Source organism: Panthera leo, chromosome A2 (genome assembly GCF_018350215.1).
Source record: "Panthera leo isolate Ple1 chromosome A2, P.leo_Ple1_pat1.1, whole genome shotgun sequence".
NCBI classification, from domain to species: Eukaryota; Metazoa; Chordata; class Mammalia; order Carnivora; family Felidae; genus Panthera; species Panthera leo.
This window is the reverse complement of record NC_056680.1, coordinates 13,095,396-13,113,917: the sequence shown is the minus strand read 5'-3', so window position 1 is coordinate 13,113,917 and position 18,522 is coordinate 13,095,396. Positions and strand designations below refer to the sequence as shown.

General features: G+C 56.2%; 1 protein-coding gene across 3 annotated transcripts; it reads right to left on the bottom strand.

Moving 5' to 3' along the window:
- Positions 1-317: 317 nt before the first annotated feature.
- B3GNT3 (UDP-GlcNAc:betaGal beta-1,3-N-acetylglucosaminyltransferase 3) lies at positions 318-16,378 on the bottom strand. 3 transcript variants are annotated; one of them, XM_042928870.1, is made up of 4 exons: positions 16,175-16,378; positions 6,032-6,081; positions 3,335-3,933; positions 318-1,723 (listed from the first exon to the last, which is right to left on the bottom strand). In XM_042928870.1, the coding sequence occupies exons 3-4, from the start codon at positions 3,911-3,913 to the stop codon at positions 1,172-1,174; spliced, it is 1,131 nt and encodes a 376-aa protein (XP_042784804.1). In that variant the 5' UTR covers positions 3,914-3,933; positions 6,032-6,081; positions 16,175-16,378; the 3' UTR covers positions 318-1,171. The 3 variants fall into 3 exon arrangements, with proteins under 3 accessions (XP_042784804.1, XP_042784805.1, XP_042784806.1); XM_042928871.1 differs by having other exon boundaries at positions 16,320-16,359; XM_042928872.1 differs by lacking the exons at positions 6,032-6,081; positions 16,175-16,378 and adding exons at positions 5,302-5,306; positions 5,803-6,025.
- Positions 16,379-18,522: the final 2,144 nt, after the last annotated feature.

Here is an 18,522-nt window from a genome sequence, read left to right as displayed (position 1 = left end):
AGAGCCTGGAGCCTGCTTCAGACTCTGTGTCTCCCTCTCTCTCTGACCCTCCCCCCATTCATGCTCTGTCTCTGTCTCAAAAATAAATAAACATTAAAAAAAAATCAAAATTAAAACAAGACAAAACAAAACAAAAAAAAACACAACAAAACCCCCAAAACTCAGGTCCTCACAAAACATTTTATTCCCGGAGGGCCCACTCCCCAGTCCTCACTCTGCCGAGGTACCCCCTTCCTCCCTCCCAAGCACAGCTCCGAAGCCTACAAAGTCCAAGCCCCCCGACATCTGCCCAGAGCCAGCAGGGCTGGGGTGGGGGGTATCCCTCTTCTGCTTGGATCTCCCCAATCCAACATACTGGGGTGGGGGCCGGTCTTGGGTCCCCAGAGCTCAGAGACATCCAAGGGCTTGAATCGCCCTGTTCTCTGGGCACCGGAGTAAGTGCGTGTGTTGATCTCATTCCTGGAATTTGGGGGGAGCACAAATATGGGAGCTGGGCTCTCTCGGGGACTCCAGAAAGTCTGAGCTCTCATAGCCTGAGTCAGACAGCCGTCTGCCTCCTCAGCCCGACATTTCCACCATTAGAGCAGGGAGGGGGTGGTCCCACTCACGGGCTCTCCAGCCCCTTCTACCATCCGAGGTCAGAGGCGGGCAGAGACCCCGGGGCGGGGCGGGGGGAGGCCGAGGGAGGGAACAAAACCCCTTTCCCAGCCAGCCAAATACTTCTCACTTCAGCTGCATGTGGACCTAGGGTTCCCAACTGACCTTGAACCATGGCTGGAACTCACCTACCATTAAACCACTGTGGCTTCACTACCAAGGAGGGCTTGGCCACCATTGAAGGTCCGTCCCATGATCAAGGTCGGAGCTGGGAAATGGGACCCTGACTCAGAAGTGCTTCTGCAGTTGGCTGCCCTGGGAAGAGATTGTCCCCCTTCAGCTGAGAGGCTAGGGAGGATGACGGAACATGGGTTCGAGGACCGGGTGGGTTTTGCAGGACATCTAGGAGTTTGCCAGCTAGACTAATCGCTCATTAAACCTGCCCTAGCGTTCCGCTGTGCCCGGTCCACTTGGGAGAACAGAGCTTCCTGCTTCCTGGGAGGAAGATGCAGCCCCTTCCAGTGGGGGGGGGGGTGGAGACCAGAGCCTAGAGGCTGCGGGCTCTGATACCCCCTCAGTAGACCTGCATCTGCTGGCCACAGGTGAGGTTGGGTCGGCTCAGGGCGTCCCACATGAGTAGCATCTCGTATGGCAAGAAGCGATGGACCAGGAGCAGCTCCCGGTAGAAGCAGGGGTCAAAGGAGGATATGCGGGCCGAGGGAGCCCCAATGCCAGCTGTGCGGATACCGCCGTGTGAGGCGGGCTTCAGACCTTCCTGCTCCAGGCACATGCCCAGGAAGACATCATCGATAGGGAAGAGGTCCAGTGTGGAGGCGGCCCGGCGCAGGGCAGTGGCCGTGAAGCGGGACAGCAGGAAGCCACCCCCCCCACAGTAGGGAGGGTACCGCTCCTCCTGTGTCACCACTGTTGGCACATAGTACTTGCTCCAGGGAACCCGGACGGGGCCCACACCGTGGATCAGTTGCCCCACAAAGAGGTGGCGGTCGGGATTATGGTCCTGCAGGTAGGAGACCATGTTGTCTGTGTGTGCAAAGACGTCATCGTCCCCATTGAGCACGAAGCTGGCATTGGCGCACCGAGTCTCCTGCCACTGTAGGAAGAGCACCTGAAGGCGAGGCGGACAGGGCACACGAGCTTGAGGGGTGGGGCAATCAGCTGTGGGTCCCGGCCGGCCGCCCAGCCCAAGGAGCCCCGACGAGGCTGCGTCCCCGGGCATGGGTTTGAGGCCCCACCCTGAGCTTCAGTCTCCAACCTTCCGGACAGACCTCATCAGAGGACCTGTCTCCGGGAGCGTTGGGGACCTGTGGAGATGATGCTCGGTAAAGCGCCAACAAGTGCTGGAAAATTGTCACATTTACATTTATTGTAGCTCCTTCTGACTCTGCCTGGCCAAGCACTGCTGGTAAATAGTTACTCGTCTGTCTATTATTTAACATCTACCTTCCCCACCAGACTCTAGGCTTCCCCTGGGGTAGGGGTGGACTGTGTCTCTCCTTTGTTATCTCCCGAGCACCCAGTGTGGGGTCATCGCTTCGTAGGTACTGGATTCAGATTTGCCAAATTAACATTTTTACATGCTTTTGTGTTTTGAATGAAGAACGTGGCAGGTTGAGAGGCTCTGGCCCTCTAACCACCTCAGCTTCAGTTTCCTCCGTAATAACTTTTGCTGCAACGGCAGGCACCGCCCTGCCTGGAGTCTCTCCTGCAAGCAGGGGTGATCTTCAACCCCATCTACAGATGAGGAAATAGAGGCTCTGCAGATAAAGTGACTTGGACAAGGTCACACAACAGATACGTAGCAACTTAAGGTCTTGAGCCCAGACCCGTCTGTGCCAACTGTAAGCAGGGACCTACACTGGGTCCCCTTCGACTCCTGGGTGGGTCCTCAGAGCCTCTAATTCTAATCTCATTCTAATTCTAGTCTAGAGAATGTCGGTGATGGTTTGTATCAGAATGCTAGAAGCTCGGAGCTTCCTAGTGGGGCAAGTGAAAAGGGAAGCAGGAAGCATCCTCATAGCTCTCAACTGATAAAGAGGGAACTCTTTGGGTTTCTGGGCCATTTCTGAGGCAGGGACGTGAGGAAGACCAGGTCAAAAGGGGGGAGGATTCTGGGCACACTGAGCCTGGGAGGCTCACCTAAGGCTATTCCTTATCTGGGTCAAGGCAGGGTTCTCTCTACTTCTTGTGGGTTCTGGTCCACCAAAAAGGTCTTTACTGAGCACCCGTGGCACAGACCTGGGCCTCACGGGGAGACAGAACAAGTCAACACGATGTTCTGTCCGGCGCCCCGAACCCCCGCTGGTCATTTGAACATCTGGCACTGCTCTAGAAGCTTTGTAAATATCATCTCCTGTAATTCTCCTAACAGCCCTGGGAGGGAGGTGGGCAGACCCAAGCAATCCCATTTCCTTGATAACTATGAGTAAACGGAAGCCCCGAGAGGTAAATGATTATCGAATAAGCAGCAGAGCATGAATTCAAACCTAGGGCATCAGGCTCCGAGAGCCAGCCGGGCTTGTACATCGGGTCACCCTGCCCTTTCTCCCCGCCTCCCTTAGCGACTCCGATCGCAGATCGCCGTGAGGGCAGCGAAGAAAGCAGGGGGAGGGGGGGGATGGATGGGGACCTCTGGGCCCCTGGGCCCCTCAGAGGAGGCGGTGGTGAGGGGGCAGGGAGGAGGGGGTGGCCCTCATCACGTGACTCCCCGCGGGCTCACCTGTTTGAGCGTGAGGTTGAAGAAGGAGTCATGGAAGTCCCACTGCAAGATGTCGCCGTGCGCCTGTGCCTCCAGCGCCAGCAGCCGGTTGACCTTGCGAGCCTCCAGGGGGTTAGGGGCCGTCCCCACCAGGAAGAGGCGGCGCAGCTGGACACCCCGCACCTGGCGCTCGCGGCCCCAAGTGCGCCGCACCAGCTCCCGCCGCTCGTAATTCCTGGGCGAGGATTTGATCACCAGCAGCAGGAAGACGGGCGGCGCGCACTTGCCCAGGGGCACGTCCTGCAGCAGCGGGAAGTCACGGCAGTGCCTGTACAGCAGGAAGTCACGCACCTGCTGTGGCTGCCCCTCGAAGTTGGGCAGGGTGGCCACGGAGGCGTTGGCCCCGCAGGGGGCGGGCGGGGGGCGCGGGGCGGGCCGAGAGGGTAGAGAGGGCCAGGTCAGGGCCACGGGGTTGTCCTGGGGCTCCTTCAGGCTCTGGAAGGCGGGCGATGACATGTACAGACTGAAGAAGAAGAGGGTGACGATGCTCAGAGCTACAGGCAGGGCCACCTCTGTGCTGCGGGGCCGAGAACATCTCATCCTGGCCGGCCTGGTGGTTCCTGTTAAGAGTAACAGGCACCGAAGATACCAGACGGGTCAAGCGCCTTCCCTGAGGTACCTGTGGACCCCAACACCTGGGTGCAGCCCTACAGTCGCTCCGGTTGGTACGATATCGAAACGCACCCTCTCCTATCCCCCCCACACCCCACACCTCCTCCCGCCCCTCAACCCACGTTGGCTCTGACAGGTGCCCAGGCCCTGCGGGGGATTAAATCCTTACAGACAAAACCGAGGCCTGGAGATGCCAAGGTGAGCCTCCCAGGCTCGGTGTGCCCGGAATCCCCCCCGCTTTTGACCTGGTTTTCCTCACATCCCTGCCTCAGAAATGGCCCAGAAACCCAAAGAATTCCCTCTTTATCAGTTGAGAGCTATGAGGATGCTTCCTGCTTCCCTTTTCACTTGCCCCACTAGGAAGCTCCGAGCTTCTAGCATTCTGATACACACCATCACCGACGTTCTCTAGACTACGTTTTTTTAATGTTTATTTATTTTATTCATCGTAATTTTTTTTAACGTTTAGTTTTGAGACAGAGCATGAGGGGGGGGAAGGGCAGAGAGAGAGACACACACATATACACAGAATCCAAAGCAGGCTCCGGGCTCTGAGCTGTCAGCACAGAGCCTGACATGGGGCTTGAACTTGTCAACTGTGAGATCGTGACCTGAGCTGAAGTCGGACGCTTACCTGACTGAGCCACCCAGGCGCCCCTGGACTATTTTTAATGGTCCTGTGACCTGAGTATGGCACCTGGCTCCCCACAGATCCCTCAGGCCCAGCACGTTTCAAACGAAGCTACGATCCTTAGCAAACTCGTATTCTTCCTTTATAACCCAGCTTTAACGATCCATTCTCTGGGAGGCCCTCTTTTTTTTTTTTTTAATTTTTTTTTTTTAACGTTTTATTTATTTTTGAGACAGAGAGAGACAGAGCATGAACAGGGGAGGGGCCGAGAGAGAGGGAGACACAGAATCGGAAGCAGGCTCCAGGCTCTGAGCCATCAGCCCAGAGCCCGACGCGGGGCTCGAACTCACGGACCGCGAGATCGTGACCTGAGCTGAAGTCGGACGCCTAACCGCTGAGCCACCCAGGCGCCCCTGGGAAGCCCTCTTTAACCCCTCGGGAACACTCCTGATTCTGTCTGGCACCTGTAGCTCTGTCTACCCCTCTCTGGTCCGGTCTTGATCCCACGGGGGTGTCTGTGTTTAGCTTTGTCTTTCTAAGACTGGTGACTTCCTGAGGGTCCCTGAATTGCCCAGCAGGGGGCAGACACATGGGGGAAGCAGGGAGTGTTTGAATGAATAAATTCATGAATAAAAGTAAATTCATGAAGGTTCTCTCGGGTGAACTCGGACTCATCCTTCGAAACCCCAGCTCTAATGTCGCCTCCTCCTAGAAGCCTTCCTTCCCCGTATCCAGGCAGAGCCCTCGGTCTCCCTTCCAGATCCCTTTCCCGGGCTTCCCTGGATTCCCTTAATGTCCTTTCGTCTGGAGAGGTAGTGTCTCTAGTGTTTTTCAGTCCTAAATGTGAAGGTTTTCCGGCGCAGCGTGAACCTACTGGATGAGACCCCAGGCAGGACTCACCCATTGTCAGATGCGTGTCGTTTTTTTTTTTGTTTTTTTTTTTTAATTTTTTTTTTTCAACGTTTTTTATTTATTTTTGGGACAGAGAGAGACAGAGCATGAACGGGGGAGGGGCAGAGAGAGAGGGAGACACAGAATCGGAAACAGGCTCCAGGCTCCGAGCCGTCAGCCCAGAGCCTGACGCGGGGCTCGAACTCACGGACCGCGAGATCGTGACCTGGCTGAAGTCGGACGCTTAACCGACTGCGCCACCCAGGCGCCCCTGATGCGTGTCGTGTTGACTCACCCCAGAGGGACAGACTCCAGAGCCCCACTCCTGGGTTTCAATCCCGCTGCCATCACTCCCCGTGCGTCCTCTATACCCTGGGCCTCGGTTTCCCCAGTTATAAAAGGGGACATCTGAGCCACCTCCAACTCACAGGACTGTGCAAGCATGAAGGGAGCTCCCAGCACCTGGCACCTGGTGGGCATTCAGCGAGTGTTTGTTGAATGACTACGTGCACCTCAGGACTTACCTCAGGCTGCCTGTGCTGTTCTGGGGTCTCTTTGTTCTGCCCACCGGCACCTGGAAAACGTGAGGCAGTCAGTGGATTCCGGAAGGCTCCCCCTGCCCCAAGCGACCCCACCCGGCTATGGCCTGGAAGCAAAAAAAGAGAGCGGCTTCCCATTTCCGTCTAGAGCCGGGAAGGCTGCCTTCCTCCTGGATCCACGAGGCCATTTCCCTAATGTGTCTGCACACTGCCCGGCCAAGCCTCTCCGGCCAGATGTCTCCCGGAAACAGGGCTCAGATCTTCCCCCACAGGCTCTGCTGTGTGACTTTGGAAAAGAAGCCTGCCCTCTCTGAGCCGCCATGTAAAACGGGGAGAATTAACCCCACGTAAGAGTGTTTTTGTGGGGGTTTTAACCTCAAACACGCTGGGCCTGATCCTGCATCAGGATTTCTGCACAGATCATTCCCTCTGCCTGGAATACTCTTCCCCAGACGTGCACACGGTTCCCTCCCTCACACCTTTCTGGTCTTTGCTCCAACGTGCCCTCCTCAGGACACACTATCTCACTAGCAGCCCTGGTCCCCGACCCTGTTCTACTTTTTTTTCTTCTTCCACGGCACTTTACATCTCCTAAAATATATGATGAAACTTGAAAAATGTGTTGTTTCTCAGGGCCCCCCTGGGGGGCTCGGTCCGTTCAGCGTCCGACTTCGGCTCAGGTCATGATCGTGATCTCGCAGTGCGTGGGTTCGAGCCCCGCCTCGGGCTCTGTGCCGACAGCTCGGAGTCCGGAGCCTGCTTCGGATTCTGTGTCTCCCTCCCTCTCTCTCTCTCTCTGCCCCTCCCCCACTCACGCTCTCTCTCAAAAATCAAGCCAAACATTAAAAAGTATATATATGGTTTCTCATCCATCTCCGGCCACCAGAACATGAGCTCCTGTCTCGGTCACCATCTTATTCCCAGCCCCCAGAACTGTGCTTGGTGTGCAGTAGGCGCTAAATGGGTGCTGAACGGACGAGGAACGAATGAACACTGGATTTCCACAGGCACGGGGTACCTAACCGTCTCCACTATGGAACCCTCGCTCTTGAGGGCGAACAAACGCCAAATTAAAACCTCACTGAAATGACACGAGGTGACAAAAGGCACAGGAGGAAATGGGGCCTGGTGGCAGGTGTGGCTTTTGAGGTCTGGCGGGCATGCCAGCTGGATGCGAGTGGCACAGAAGAGCCAGGGTGGCTGAGGTCTGGGGGCAAGGTCCCAGGGGAGGGAAGGGCAGGTGCACGGAGCTGGCAGAGCCTCAGCAGCTTCAGGACCCTGTCTGCGGGTGGCATAGGGCCTGTCTTGTCGCTGCGACATTCCAGCTTGGCTGCCAGGCCTGGGGTGGGGGGGGGGGGGGGGTGGTGGTTAGGCTGCTGGAGGGCAGGTCTGGGAGATCCGAAAAGGCAAATAACCTTGGGATAAAACCAGGCACCGATGGATGAGGTCCAAGAGTGAATGGAATCCCGGAAGGACATTTTCCCGAACTGAAGAGAGGCCTGAGTTTAGGATGGACGACGGGAAAGGTGTGGTTCCCAGGCAAACCCCGAGCTACAAGGATAGAAAACGGGCGCCTGGGTGGCTCAGTGGGTTGAGCCTCTGACTCTTGGTTTCTGCTCAGGTCACGATCTCGTGGCTCGTGAGTTCGAGGTCCGAGTCAGGCTCTGCACCGAGACTGCGGACCTTGCTTGGGATGCTCTCTCTCCCTTTCTCTCTGTCCCTCCCCTGCTCATGCTCGCTCACTCTCTCTCTCTAAAATAAATAAATAAATTTTAAACAGAAAAAGGATAGAAAAAAACAAGACAAAACCTCACGAGCTGTAATAGAAAGCCCATGTCATCAGAAAGGAAATCAGACTAGAAACGCCACAATGTCCTCCTGGGCCGCCCCTGCGGCGGGAGACCCACAGATCCTGGAACACGACTGCACGCCTCAGAACCTATCTCCTGGGCAAGAGACACTCTCCTTAAGGACCCATAAAATCTTAGAAACTGATTCACCCCTTTCCCCACCTGCAGTTTATTTTTACTTTATTTTTTTATTTAAAAAAAAATTTTTTTTTTAACATTTATTTATTTCCAAAAGACAGCGACAGAGCGCGAGTGGGGGAGGGGCAGAGAGAGCGAGGGAGACACAGAATCCGAAGCAGGCTCCAGGCTCTGAGCTGTCGGCGCAGAGCCCGACACGGGGCTCGAACCCACTAATGGGGAGATCACGACCTGAGCTGAAATCAGGACACTTAACCGACTGAGCCACCCAGGTGCACCCCCACCCCCACCCCCCACCCCAACCCCGCCATCTGCAGTTTAGAGCTGAAATCAGGGATTTTCAAACAGGTGGTTCTGTCCCCAGGATACACTTGGCAACATCTGGAGACATTCCTGGCCGTCACCATTTGCAAAGGGTGGAGGTATGGCGCTGTTAATGGCATTAAGTGGGTGGAAGCCGGGATGCTGCTGCAATTAACATCCTGCAGGATCTAGGAGAGCCTCCCCTCAGGATAATCCAGCCGCAGGTATGTTAACATTGTCAAGGCTGAGATATCCTGGTCTAAACCGAGAGAAACCCAGAATACAGAACTCACAACGAGGGAAGATTAGAAGTGGAGAATCAGGGTGGAACACAGAGCCTGGCGCTGGGTTTTTATACAAATTCATCATACGGAGGAGTTTTGCGCTCTACTGTTATTTTTTCGAAGTTTGTTTATTTTTGAGACAGACTGAGCACAAGCAGGGGAGGTACAGAGGTACAGAGAGAGGGGGGACGGAGAGGATCCCACGCAGGGCTCAAACTCATCATCGGTGAGCTCGTGACCTGAGCCGAAACCGAGTCGGACACTTAACCGACAGCCACCCGCATTCCCCATTTTTTCTCCCCAGGTCTTAAGGTTTCTCTCAATGGAGGGATTCTGGGGCGCCTGGGTGGCTCAGTCAGTTAAGCGTCCGACTTCAGCTCAGGTCATGATTCAAGGCTTGTGAGTTTGAGCCCTGCATCTAGCTCTGTGCTGATAAGCTCAGAGCCTGGAGCCTGCTTAGGATGCTGTGTCTCCCTCTTTCTCTGCCCCTCCCCCACGCATACTCAGTCTCTCTCTCTCAAAAATAAACACTAAAAAAAAAAAAAAAAATTAAACGGAAGGATTCTGCTACTTTACCCTACCAGCCCAGCCCCCATGAGGTTCCTGATTAGGGTCTGAGAGCTCAAGTTCGAGGCAGAGGAGGGAGACTCACTTCCCCTCCTCCCTATAATAGACCTCCATTAATGCATCCAAGACCCCCTTCCTTTTACCATCCACCAAGGCAGAGGAAAGAACTTCTGGGCCTCCCTGTCGGCAAGGCTGAGAGCGCAGAAGATTTGCTGGTCTAGTAAACCTCGCTGGGTGCCGCTGTGGGTGGTGCCCCAGGTAGTCAGGGATCCATCCTTGTGGGTTTGGTTATTACTTCCTCCAAGCTACTGGGCGGCAGCCTGTTGCTGGGTGGGCCAGGTAGCTGGTGAGAAAGAAACTCCTTGCAGGCCTGGGTCCCATTCCCTGACCCCTACCCAAGACCCTGCTGTCCACCCCCTCCAGTCCTCATTGTACAGAATGACTGGATTTACAGAAGTCCAAACAGCTGCTAACTCAGTGAAGTCCATGCGCTTTGAATAACCCTGGGGAAATCACTACCCCTGTTTCATAGATGGGGAGGCGGAGCTCACAGTTATCCCAGGGTGGCCCAGTGGGTACCTCATGTCACCACAGAAACAACCTGCTTTGTCTCCAGGTCCTTCAGTCCTGAGAAGGGTCTCAGCAGCTCTTATCCCCAAAAAACCGATAATATGAAAACCGTTCGTTCGTCCACGCATTCTTTCATTCATTCAACAAATAGGTCTGGGGAACCTGAGAAGCCTCAACCCTGGGCCCGTCCCCCCCCCCCCCGAAGCTCCCAATCTGGGGGAGACAAATCCAGGTACCTGTGGGATCAGGCCTGGGGCCAGAAGAAGGGACCAGGATATTGAAGCTAAGGCTTTGAAGGATGCATAGGAGCTCACCGAGGGGAATTCAGGTAGAGGAAAGAGCAAAGGGAAAGGCACGGAAGGGAAAGAAAACAGGCCTATTCAAGGTATCGTCTGTGGTTTATTTTGCTGAAAAGCACAATTTGGAGAGGGGGTGATTTCCGAGGCTAGGGAGTGGGGCCAGACCCCGTAAAGACCTTGAATGCCAGATTGAGAAGTGGGCTATCTCCCGGAGGTCGGGGGAAGCCACAGAGGGTATGCGAACAAGGAGTGGGAAAGCCCGATTCGTTGCTGAACCTCAGCCCCAAATTGACCTTGGCCAGCCACGTCCCTTTGGACGAGGCAGTGCTGAGCCCCCTGACACCCACCCGCAACGAGGTCACTTGGAATTGTGTGTTAAAGGGCTTGGCTTTAACCACACTGGCTGTGTGGTAACCACTCAGTGACCTTGTCACTGTACTGGCTCCTTAGGTGCCCCTAGAGTCCCTGCTTGCAGATGGGGACACTGAGACTCAGCGTGAAGCAGAATTGGAGCCCAGGACTCCGACGGGTGGAGTCCGTCTATCCTATTCTTCCCGAGATGTAGAATTCCTGGGAGATTCCCCACCCGGACCTCAGAGCCTTCCAGAATCTGTCAAAGGAATCACGCACTTAAACATCTGACAAAGGACAGACAACCGGAGCCCAGGTCAGCCAACACTCCGCTGCTGGGCCACCCTGGGTGCAGACAGGCGAGTGAAACCTATGAACAGGTATAACTAAACCAGCCCCTTTTTTCTGACGTTAACACCAGAAGGAGGTAATTCGTTTAGCAGCATCCTGATTAACACTGTGGAAGAAGGGCGGGCCCATGGGTGGGGCACCTGATCAGCCTGGGAACTCCTGAAGGATAATAAAGATAATAAGGAAAGATAAAAAGGTCAAAGCCTTCGGGGAAGGGCATCTTGGGCTGAGGGCTTAGCAAGCGCAAAGGGTCAGACCCCAAACGTAAGGTGCCGAAGGCAGACAGAGGGAGGCCCTGTGGCTGGAACAGGGCGACAGGAGGGAGATGATGGTGGGTTGTCAGACCATGCCAGGGGGAGGGTGGGGGGAAATGGGGCAGGCCACGAAGAACCTCTTACGTTGGCACATGTGAGGGGCAATGGGAGCCACGGAGGGGGTGTTGAGCAGGAGAGGGAAAAGATCGATTTATGCTTTTAAGAAGCCCCCTGTGGCTTCGGAGGGGATAAGGACAGTCAGGCAGGAGTAGAGGCCAGGCAGCAACCAGGCAGAAGAATCTGGGGGCCTGGACAGGGGCTGGTCAGCGAGGTGCAGGGAGGGGAGCGGATTCAGGAAAGACGATGAAGGGAGTCATCGATGGGTAAAGCCCATGGGAGACGGAGAAGGAAGGATCGGGAGGAACAGACTGTACAAAGCCTGGGAGCCTTTCCCATGGGGTGTTCTGGGGCAGGGGCTGACTTCGGTGTGGTGTCCAGCCAAGAGCTGTGGGGACACGATGGCAAGTAAACCAGGAAGGCCCAGCAGGTATTTGATGGATGAGCACATCTTTCCACTGCTTGCCCACGGCAAGGCCTCCTTCACGCTTCTTCCCTGCAGATCAGACATAGCGGCTGTGGACAGAGTCACAGCAGTGACGTCTGGGCTGACTCTCAGGGAGCCTCACTGCCAGACCAGCTGATCCTGCTCCCGGCTGTTTGCCTTCCAGACACTGGTGCGATTTCGCCATCACCCAGAGCCTGCGTCTTCTAGTGTACTCGGAAAAGCCACTTGTTTCGACGTTTTCAAGATCCAAGAGCCTCCCTCTGGGGTGTGGCTGCCAGGTATGGGACCTCTCAGCTCCTGTTCCCCCGCCCCTAGTGACCATTGCCTCCTGGTCTGCTCCAGCCGCACCAGCCTTGTCAGCTTCTTTCAGCCCTGCCACAGGGCCTTTGCACCTGCTTGGACTTCTGCTCTTTCCCCATTGATCTTTAGGCTCAGCCCAATGCTGCCTTCTAATTTTTTTTTAATGTTTATCTTTGAGAGAGAGAGAGAGAGAGAGAGCGAGCATGCGTGCGAGTACAGAGAGAGACAGGGAAACAGAGGATCCAAGGCAGGTTCCTCGCTGTCACTGCAAAGCCCGATATGGAGCTTGAACTCACAAAACGCGAGATCATGACCTGAGCCGAAGCGGGACGCTTAACCAACTGAGCCACCCAGGTGCCCTCAATGTTGCCTTTTCAGAAGGGCCTCAACCTCCCAGCTAAAACACCCTGCCCCCGGCTCTGATTCTCTCTGCCGCTCTCACCACCACTGCACGTGGGAAATCTACTCACTTCTCTCCCGTTTATCTCCCCAACCGGCCTGGAGCCCCAGAGGTGGGGCCAGGTGTCTCGCCCCCGACAGCTGTGTCCCCATGTGACGCTCACCGGCTGTTTGTTGAACGGGGGAAAAAGACAACGGCCCACATATCAACAATTTCCTCATGCCTCATTTCAGCCCAAAGCCCGCTGCACGTGACAGGTGCCACGGCCCCGTCTGCCCTACAGGCCTTGGGGGACGACGGCGATTCAAGTCACGGTGAGTTAGCAAGGGCCTGTAGAGCAGAGACAGGACCAAGAGGTACGAATGCACTAAAGAGCCAAATCTCCGCAGCGCTGAAATATTCATGATACGTTTAATGAGCATGAACCCCGACGTTCGTAACCGTTAATGACCGGCTAAATACGCGGGAAGCACCCAGGGGTTCTAATATACGACAGAACACGTTCGCATTCGTGATGCATGAATGAACATGAACACAAATGACAATGAACGTGAACAAGCCACGGAAGGGTCCGGAGACTAAAATATACAGTCGCTGGGTGGCCACGATTCATCGCAAATGCGCAGCACTAAATACTAAGGATTCACTGAATATTGATGAGACACTAAGTACAGAAGGGGCTGACCACTCAGCAGAATTCATTCATTCATTCATTCGTTCGTTCGTTCGTTCGTTCGTTCAGGACGCCTGCTCCTGTGAGACCATGGCGGGCCCGCCTGACACGGGCTTGGAGGGTCCTATCAAATCAAGGGGATTCCCCGCGTGATGCTCCCACTTTCCTGATGATGAAACTGAGGCCCGGAGAGGGTGAGTCCTGGACCGCTCTCCGGGCCCGTCAGACACAGACCCACTCCCTGCCCCAGTCGCTGGGTCTTAGTTTCTGAATCAGAGAAGTGAGGGCTAAAACCCTCGCCCAGCAGCCGGGAAGACCGACAGCCCCCGAAGTCGGCTGTGGCGCCCCGTCGGTGGACCCGGGGCTGGTAGCGGGTCCCTTCTGGGCCTCATCTGCAAAGCCGGATGCTGTCAGCTGCTAACCCATGGCTCACTTCCCGCAGGCGAATGAATACCGGCCTCACTGGGGTCTTCCTCATGCTGTACTTAACTTGACAAGGCTCAGCTGGGATTCTGAAAAGGGCATGGAACGTTCTGGGACTTCCAGAAGGCAAGGGGAGGGGCAGGGGGGGTGGTGCTGACAGGAGAACCCCAGTTGTGCGCATGGCGACCGGGGTCCTGAGACAGGCTGTAAGCCAAACCACAAATTTAGGAAGCGCCAACAAGGACCAGTTAACATCAGCGTCGGTGACCGTTGTCATGTACACGCTGTGACTGCTGAGCCAGCGCCGAGCACCTAGTGCGTGCCATGCCCTTGGTATACGTTCTGGGCACGCGGCCAAGATGACTGCAAGAAACGCCCGTGCTCACGGAGCTGATGTGTGAATCAGGGGCAGAAAGGCAGTGAATGCGACAGCTTTCTAGAGAAGTTCCTGGAAGAGACTCAAGGGTGGGACTCAGGGTATTTGCAGGAGAGGGCGTGAGGCCCCGGCCTGGGCGTGATCCCTGTGACTGTCCTTGTGAAGCCCGTGAACTACCTTCCAGGCAGACCTAATCTCCAGTTCCCAGGTGGCTGAGCTGGGCCCAGAAAGGGAGCCCTCACCCCCCGCCCCCCACCAGAGGTCACACGGCCAACCAAGGCCAAGAGTGGTTGCTAGGATTTGAACCCTGATCCGCTGGACCCTGATCACTGATTTCATACCAGCTAGGCCTCCCAGTAATGATGGACCGGTGCCTTTTTGCAAGAAGTAGAAGTTATTTTTGTAAGCAGAAGGCGGGGCGGGGGGGGGGGGGCAGGAAAAAAGGGCTCGTCGAGGATGGCTCCGTGGAGGAGGTGACCTGGGAGAGCCCACCTCAGAAACTGCTCAGGGTACGTGGGATGGGCCAGGTGGGGACCTGCGGCCTCGAACTAAATGCCGGCCCTGCCCCAGCCGAGCCTCAAAGGACATCCTTGGGCTTGTTTCCTAGATGGAGGCATCGAGGTCTCATGGGACCTTCCTCTGGGGGCCTCCCGAAAGCCCCCCACACCTTCATGCCCTCCTTCGGTCAGGATTAGAGTTAACACCTGTTAACACCTCTTAAGCCCTGTGTGTGGTCCCATTGGGACCACCTGCTCTCCACCCACCACACCTGCGACTGGCAGGGAGGGCTTTGTTGGCCTGGTTTTTTATGGATAGGGAAACTGAGGCACAGAGCCCTCATCCAAGGAAGGTCACGTGGGACCTCAATCCCTGCCTGATGAGGCTTCCTTTAGTTTGCTGTGCTGGTAGTGAGCTCCCCGTGATGGGGATCAAGCTGAGCCACACTCCCATCAGGGGGCCGGATCACAGTGGGTAGCCATCTTGATTCATGGGGGGGTGGGGGGACAAGTCACTGTCCCACTCTGGGCCTCAGAGGCAGTGGCAGGAAGAGAAGGCGTCCAGTAACACCTTCCCTCCTCCTCCAAGGCTCACCTAGCCCAGCCCTGGGGTTCCTGGGCCAAGGAAGCCTGTCTGAATCCCTCAAGCTCTGGCCTGGAGAAGGGACGTTTCGAGGCCCCTCCTTGGTTCCCCCACACCCAGGGCACCTGGAAGGAATTGCCACACCCGACGGGTGAGGGAGAAAGGGAAAGGAATCCTCTCACTTGGGTTGAGTGGGGCCCCCGCTGCCCGATGCAGGGTCCACACCTCTTTCTCTAGACTCCTCAGCCCTTGCCTGGCTGGATGGCCCCCTTAGGAACCCGCAGGGCGGTGCGAGGAGGCCGTAGCCCCAGGGCTGGCCCCAAAGCTGGACTACAGGAGGCTCTGGGGGGGGGTGTGTGGGAAAGTGGGAGAGCTCAGTTTCCCCATCTGAAAAATGGCCATAAAAAAACTCGCACCCCCGGGGAACCTGAAAGGGTGGCTAATGATACAGTAATACTTAATATAGTGACAGCTGGCTTCCCCTGGACGTCCACTCACTCCACGGTGGCAGTGCGAGCCCACGTACTTGACCCTCCCCCACAGTCCCCTCCAACCCGCCCCACCTTGACACATAGGGGAACGGAAACTCAGAGACCCAAAGTCACTCTCTTGAGGTCCCCCAGGGGTCAGGGGGGCCCCCCCGTCATAAAAACTGCCGCTGGCCGGACATCTCGGGCAACCAGATGGAAGCTGAGTCATTGTCCTAGTCAGTCAGGGAGGTGACACTGAGGTGCGTTCAAAAACCAGGGGCACCCTGCCCAGGCCACCGAGCGAGGCATTGGCCGAACAGGGAGGGATGGGAACCCCAGAGGGAGCCGTGAGCTGAGGTCCCCAGAGCCTGGGAAGGCTGGCGGTCAGCGGTGGTTCCCTCAGGAAACAATAAAAACCCCAGCCTGGGCACCAGGGTGCTGTTCCTGCCAGACCCTATCAGTGCGCCAACAATCTCGACACAAACGACGACAGTTAAGAGTAACAGCCGGAGCCTGAAGAGCGCCCTCCACTCTCCATTCCGATTCAGCCCTTTCCTGGGAAGTGGGCGTTGGGGAGTGGGGACAGGGGTCCAGGGACGCCTCCCTATGTCCAGAGCTGCGACGGGACAGTGCCAGGAGAGGCTTCCTTGCCCGCCAGGCTCGAGCGGGTCTTGGAGATGCCGGCGACGACGATCACCGATGGGTGAGGGCCGCGGAGTCATTGAGACCTGGGGCTCCGGGATCTCCCGGCATCTTGAGGGTAAGCGCGGTGGAGACCCGACCCCAGGGTCCTGCCTGGGCTTCCCTAGAGCCCCGACTTCTCCTCTCCCCACCCCGGAGGTCCGCCAGGTCTTCAGGGGCCCCCAACACTCACCCCGGACCACGGTCCAGCCTCTGACCTCTTGGCTCCTCTGCGCTGCGAGCAGGAGGGAGAGCTTCACCTGCGCGCGAGCCTCCGCCTACCTTCCTCCGTCCGCCCCCCCCAGGTTTAATTCCTTCCCGCCTCCTCCCAGCCTCACCTCCCTCCAGGCTCCCCTCTCCGCGCCTGGCCGAGCTGCTTAATAGCCCAGTGGAAATTCACCCCGCCGGCCCCTCCCTTCTTCCCCTCCCGACCCCGCCCCTTCACCTCTGCCTGCCGGCTCCCACCGCAACCTTCCTCTACCACCTCCTCCGCGCCCCCTCGGGGCTCTCAACCCCAATTGGGTCCCGCCCTCCCCCCACCCGCCCCCGTCAGCCAGAGAGTGAGCTCCCCGCGGCCCGGAGGTGTGCAAGCAGCGCCTTCCCAGCCCCTGGCACGGGGCCCCGTGCAGGGTTGATCCACCCTGTGTTCGATGAAGAGATGATTGAAAGGGCGACAGCAAAGCAGGTTGAGCCCAGGGGCTCCTCGGATCTCTGCAAGGGGTTTGAAGACTCCGCAACCCGAAAGCCTGTCCTGAACCCACAGCCCTCGGGATGGGAGAGGTTCTGGAAGTTGGAAGTCGGATTTGAAGGTTCTTGCGGTTGGGGTTGGTAAAGATCCGAATCCTGCCTCACGCCGCGTCTGAAATTTCTAGTCTTGACACGTTGCGGTCGGGAGCTCTGGTTTGGGGGAGAACCAGTTCCGTAGGTGTGAACCAGGTGATGGTTCGAGTCACCCCCTGCCTCCCCGCCCCAAGGAGGAAAGGGGGGCGCGTCCTGGGTGGGTGTGCCTCAGTTTCCTGCCGCGGAAAATGGAGGAACTAAGCCCTGGCTCCTTTCGTTGGGAGAGGTCTGGGGAGCAGGGTCAACACAGAGCACGTGCGTCACCTCCATACGCTGCGGGTATGAAGGGCCATTGCATCAAATGTCACTGCACCAAACGTGGGCATTTCATGCTGCACTGGGTGCCCACCCACACTTTCTTGCTAGGAAAAATGCTGTAACTTTGGAGCCTTTTGAGGTCAATTCTGCCCGCCCCCCCCCCAGGGTTGGGGGTGGGGAGCTTCAGCTCAGGTTTCAGTTTAGGTTCCTTGCTTTTACCTTGTGGGGTCCCTTGGGTTTTCTGAATTCATGGGCCGCACAAGGAGCTGGCATCAGGTGCCTGTTCTGGAGGGAGCAGCCCCTCCCATCCCCTCTGCAACAGACACTTCCTGCATCCCTTGCCCTGGAAACTTACTTAGGTGTAATCTTGGGTTCAGACTCACGGTGGAGGAAGTCAGCTCAGGCACGCCCAGCCCCAATTGCTGCAGGAAACTGAGGCCTGCCAGGTCTGAAGGTAGAAGCCTGGAGACAGCAGGAGTGACTCTATAATCTTCCCGGGCAGATGAGGGTGCTGGAGGGCCTGGGTTCACGTTGCACCCAGAAGGAAGTATCTCATCACTCAAGCAGTTCTCCTGGTAGGTAGCTACCCAAGAGAACTGCAAACCGGTGTTCAAGCAAATCCTCGTACATGTATGTCCCTAGCAGGACTATTCACGGTAGCCAAGAGGTGGAAACAACTCCAGAGTCCATCAACAGACCAGTGGATGGACACAGTGCCTATTCTGTGAAAGTTAATAAAGGGAAACCTCGCTCAAGTCGACTTGGGAAGGGGGAGCCATACCACTCAACTGTCAATTGCAGGAAGAATTGTCAATTACAGATCCGACAGAAGAGCCATCAAGAGGGAAGAATTATCAATGGCAGGCCCTAAAGGGGAAAAGGTAGACTTTTGCATTTCCCCGTCAGAGATCAATTACCCCTGGCCCTCAGCCAGTAAACGTGTCAAACTCAGCCAGTAAATGCAGTCAATCACCCTGAACTTCTGCTTTTCTCCAATGGGCTTTAGTTCAAAACAACCCCTCCCAACTAACTCCTTCTCCATAAAACAACTGTTCCTCCTCTCCTTTGTTTTTTGACATGCCCATAGTTATGCCAGAGCTTGCTTGTCCCAAGTTGTGGTTTCTCTGCTCTTCTCGAATAAATCCATTTTGCTGGTAAACTAACCAGCTGTTTAATTTTTATTTTATTTTTAAAAATTATTATTTTTAAGAGAGAGAGAGAGAGAGCGGGGCAGAGGGAGACAGGGAGAGAGAGAAAGAGAGAGACTTCCAAGCAGTCTCCATGCTCAGCACAGAGACCAACACGGGGCTTGCTCCCAGGACCCTGCGGTCATGAAGTGGACTGAGATCAAGAGGCCGATGTTCAGCGACCTGAATCACCCGGGCGCCCCTATTTTTAAGATTAACATTATTTGGTGATCACAGGTGGGATCCAGAGAAGAAC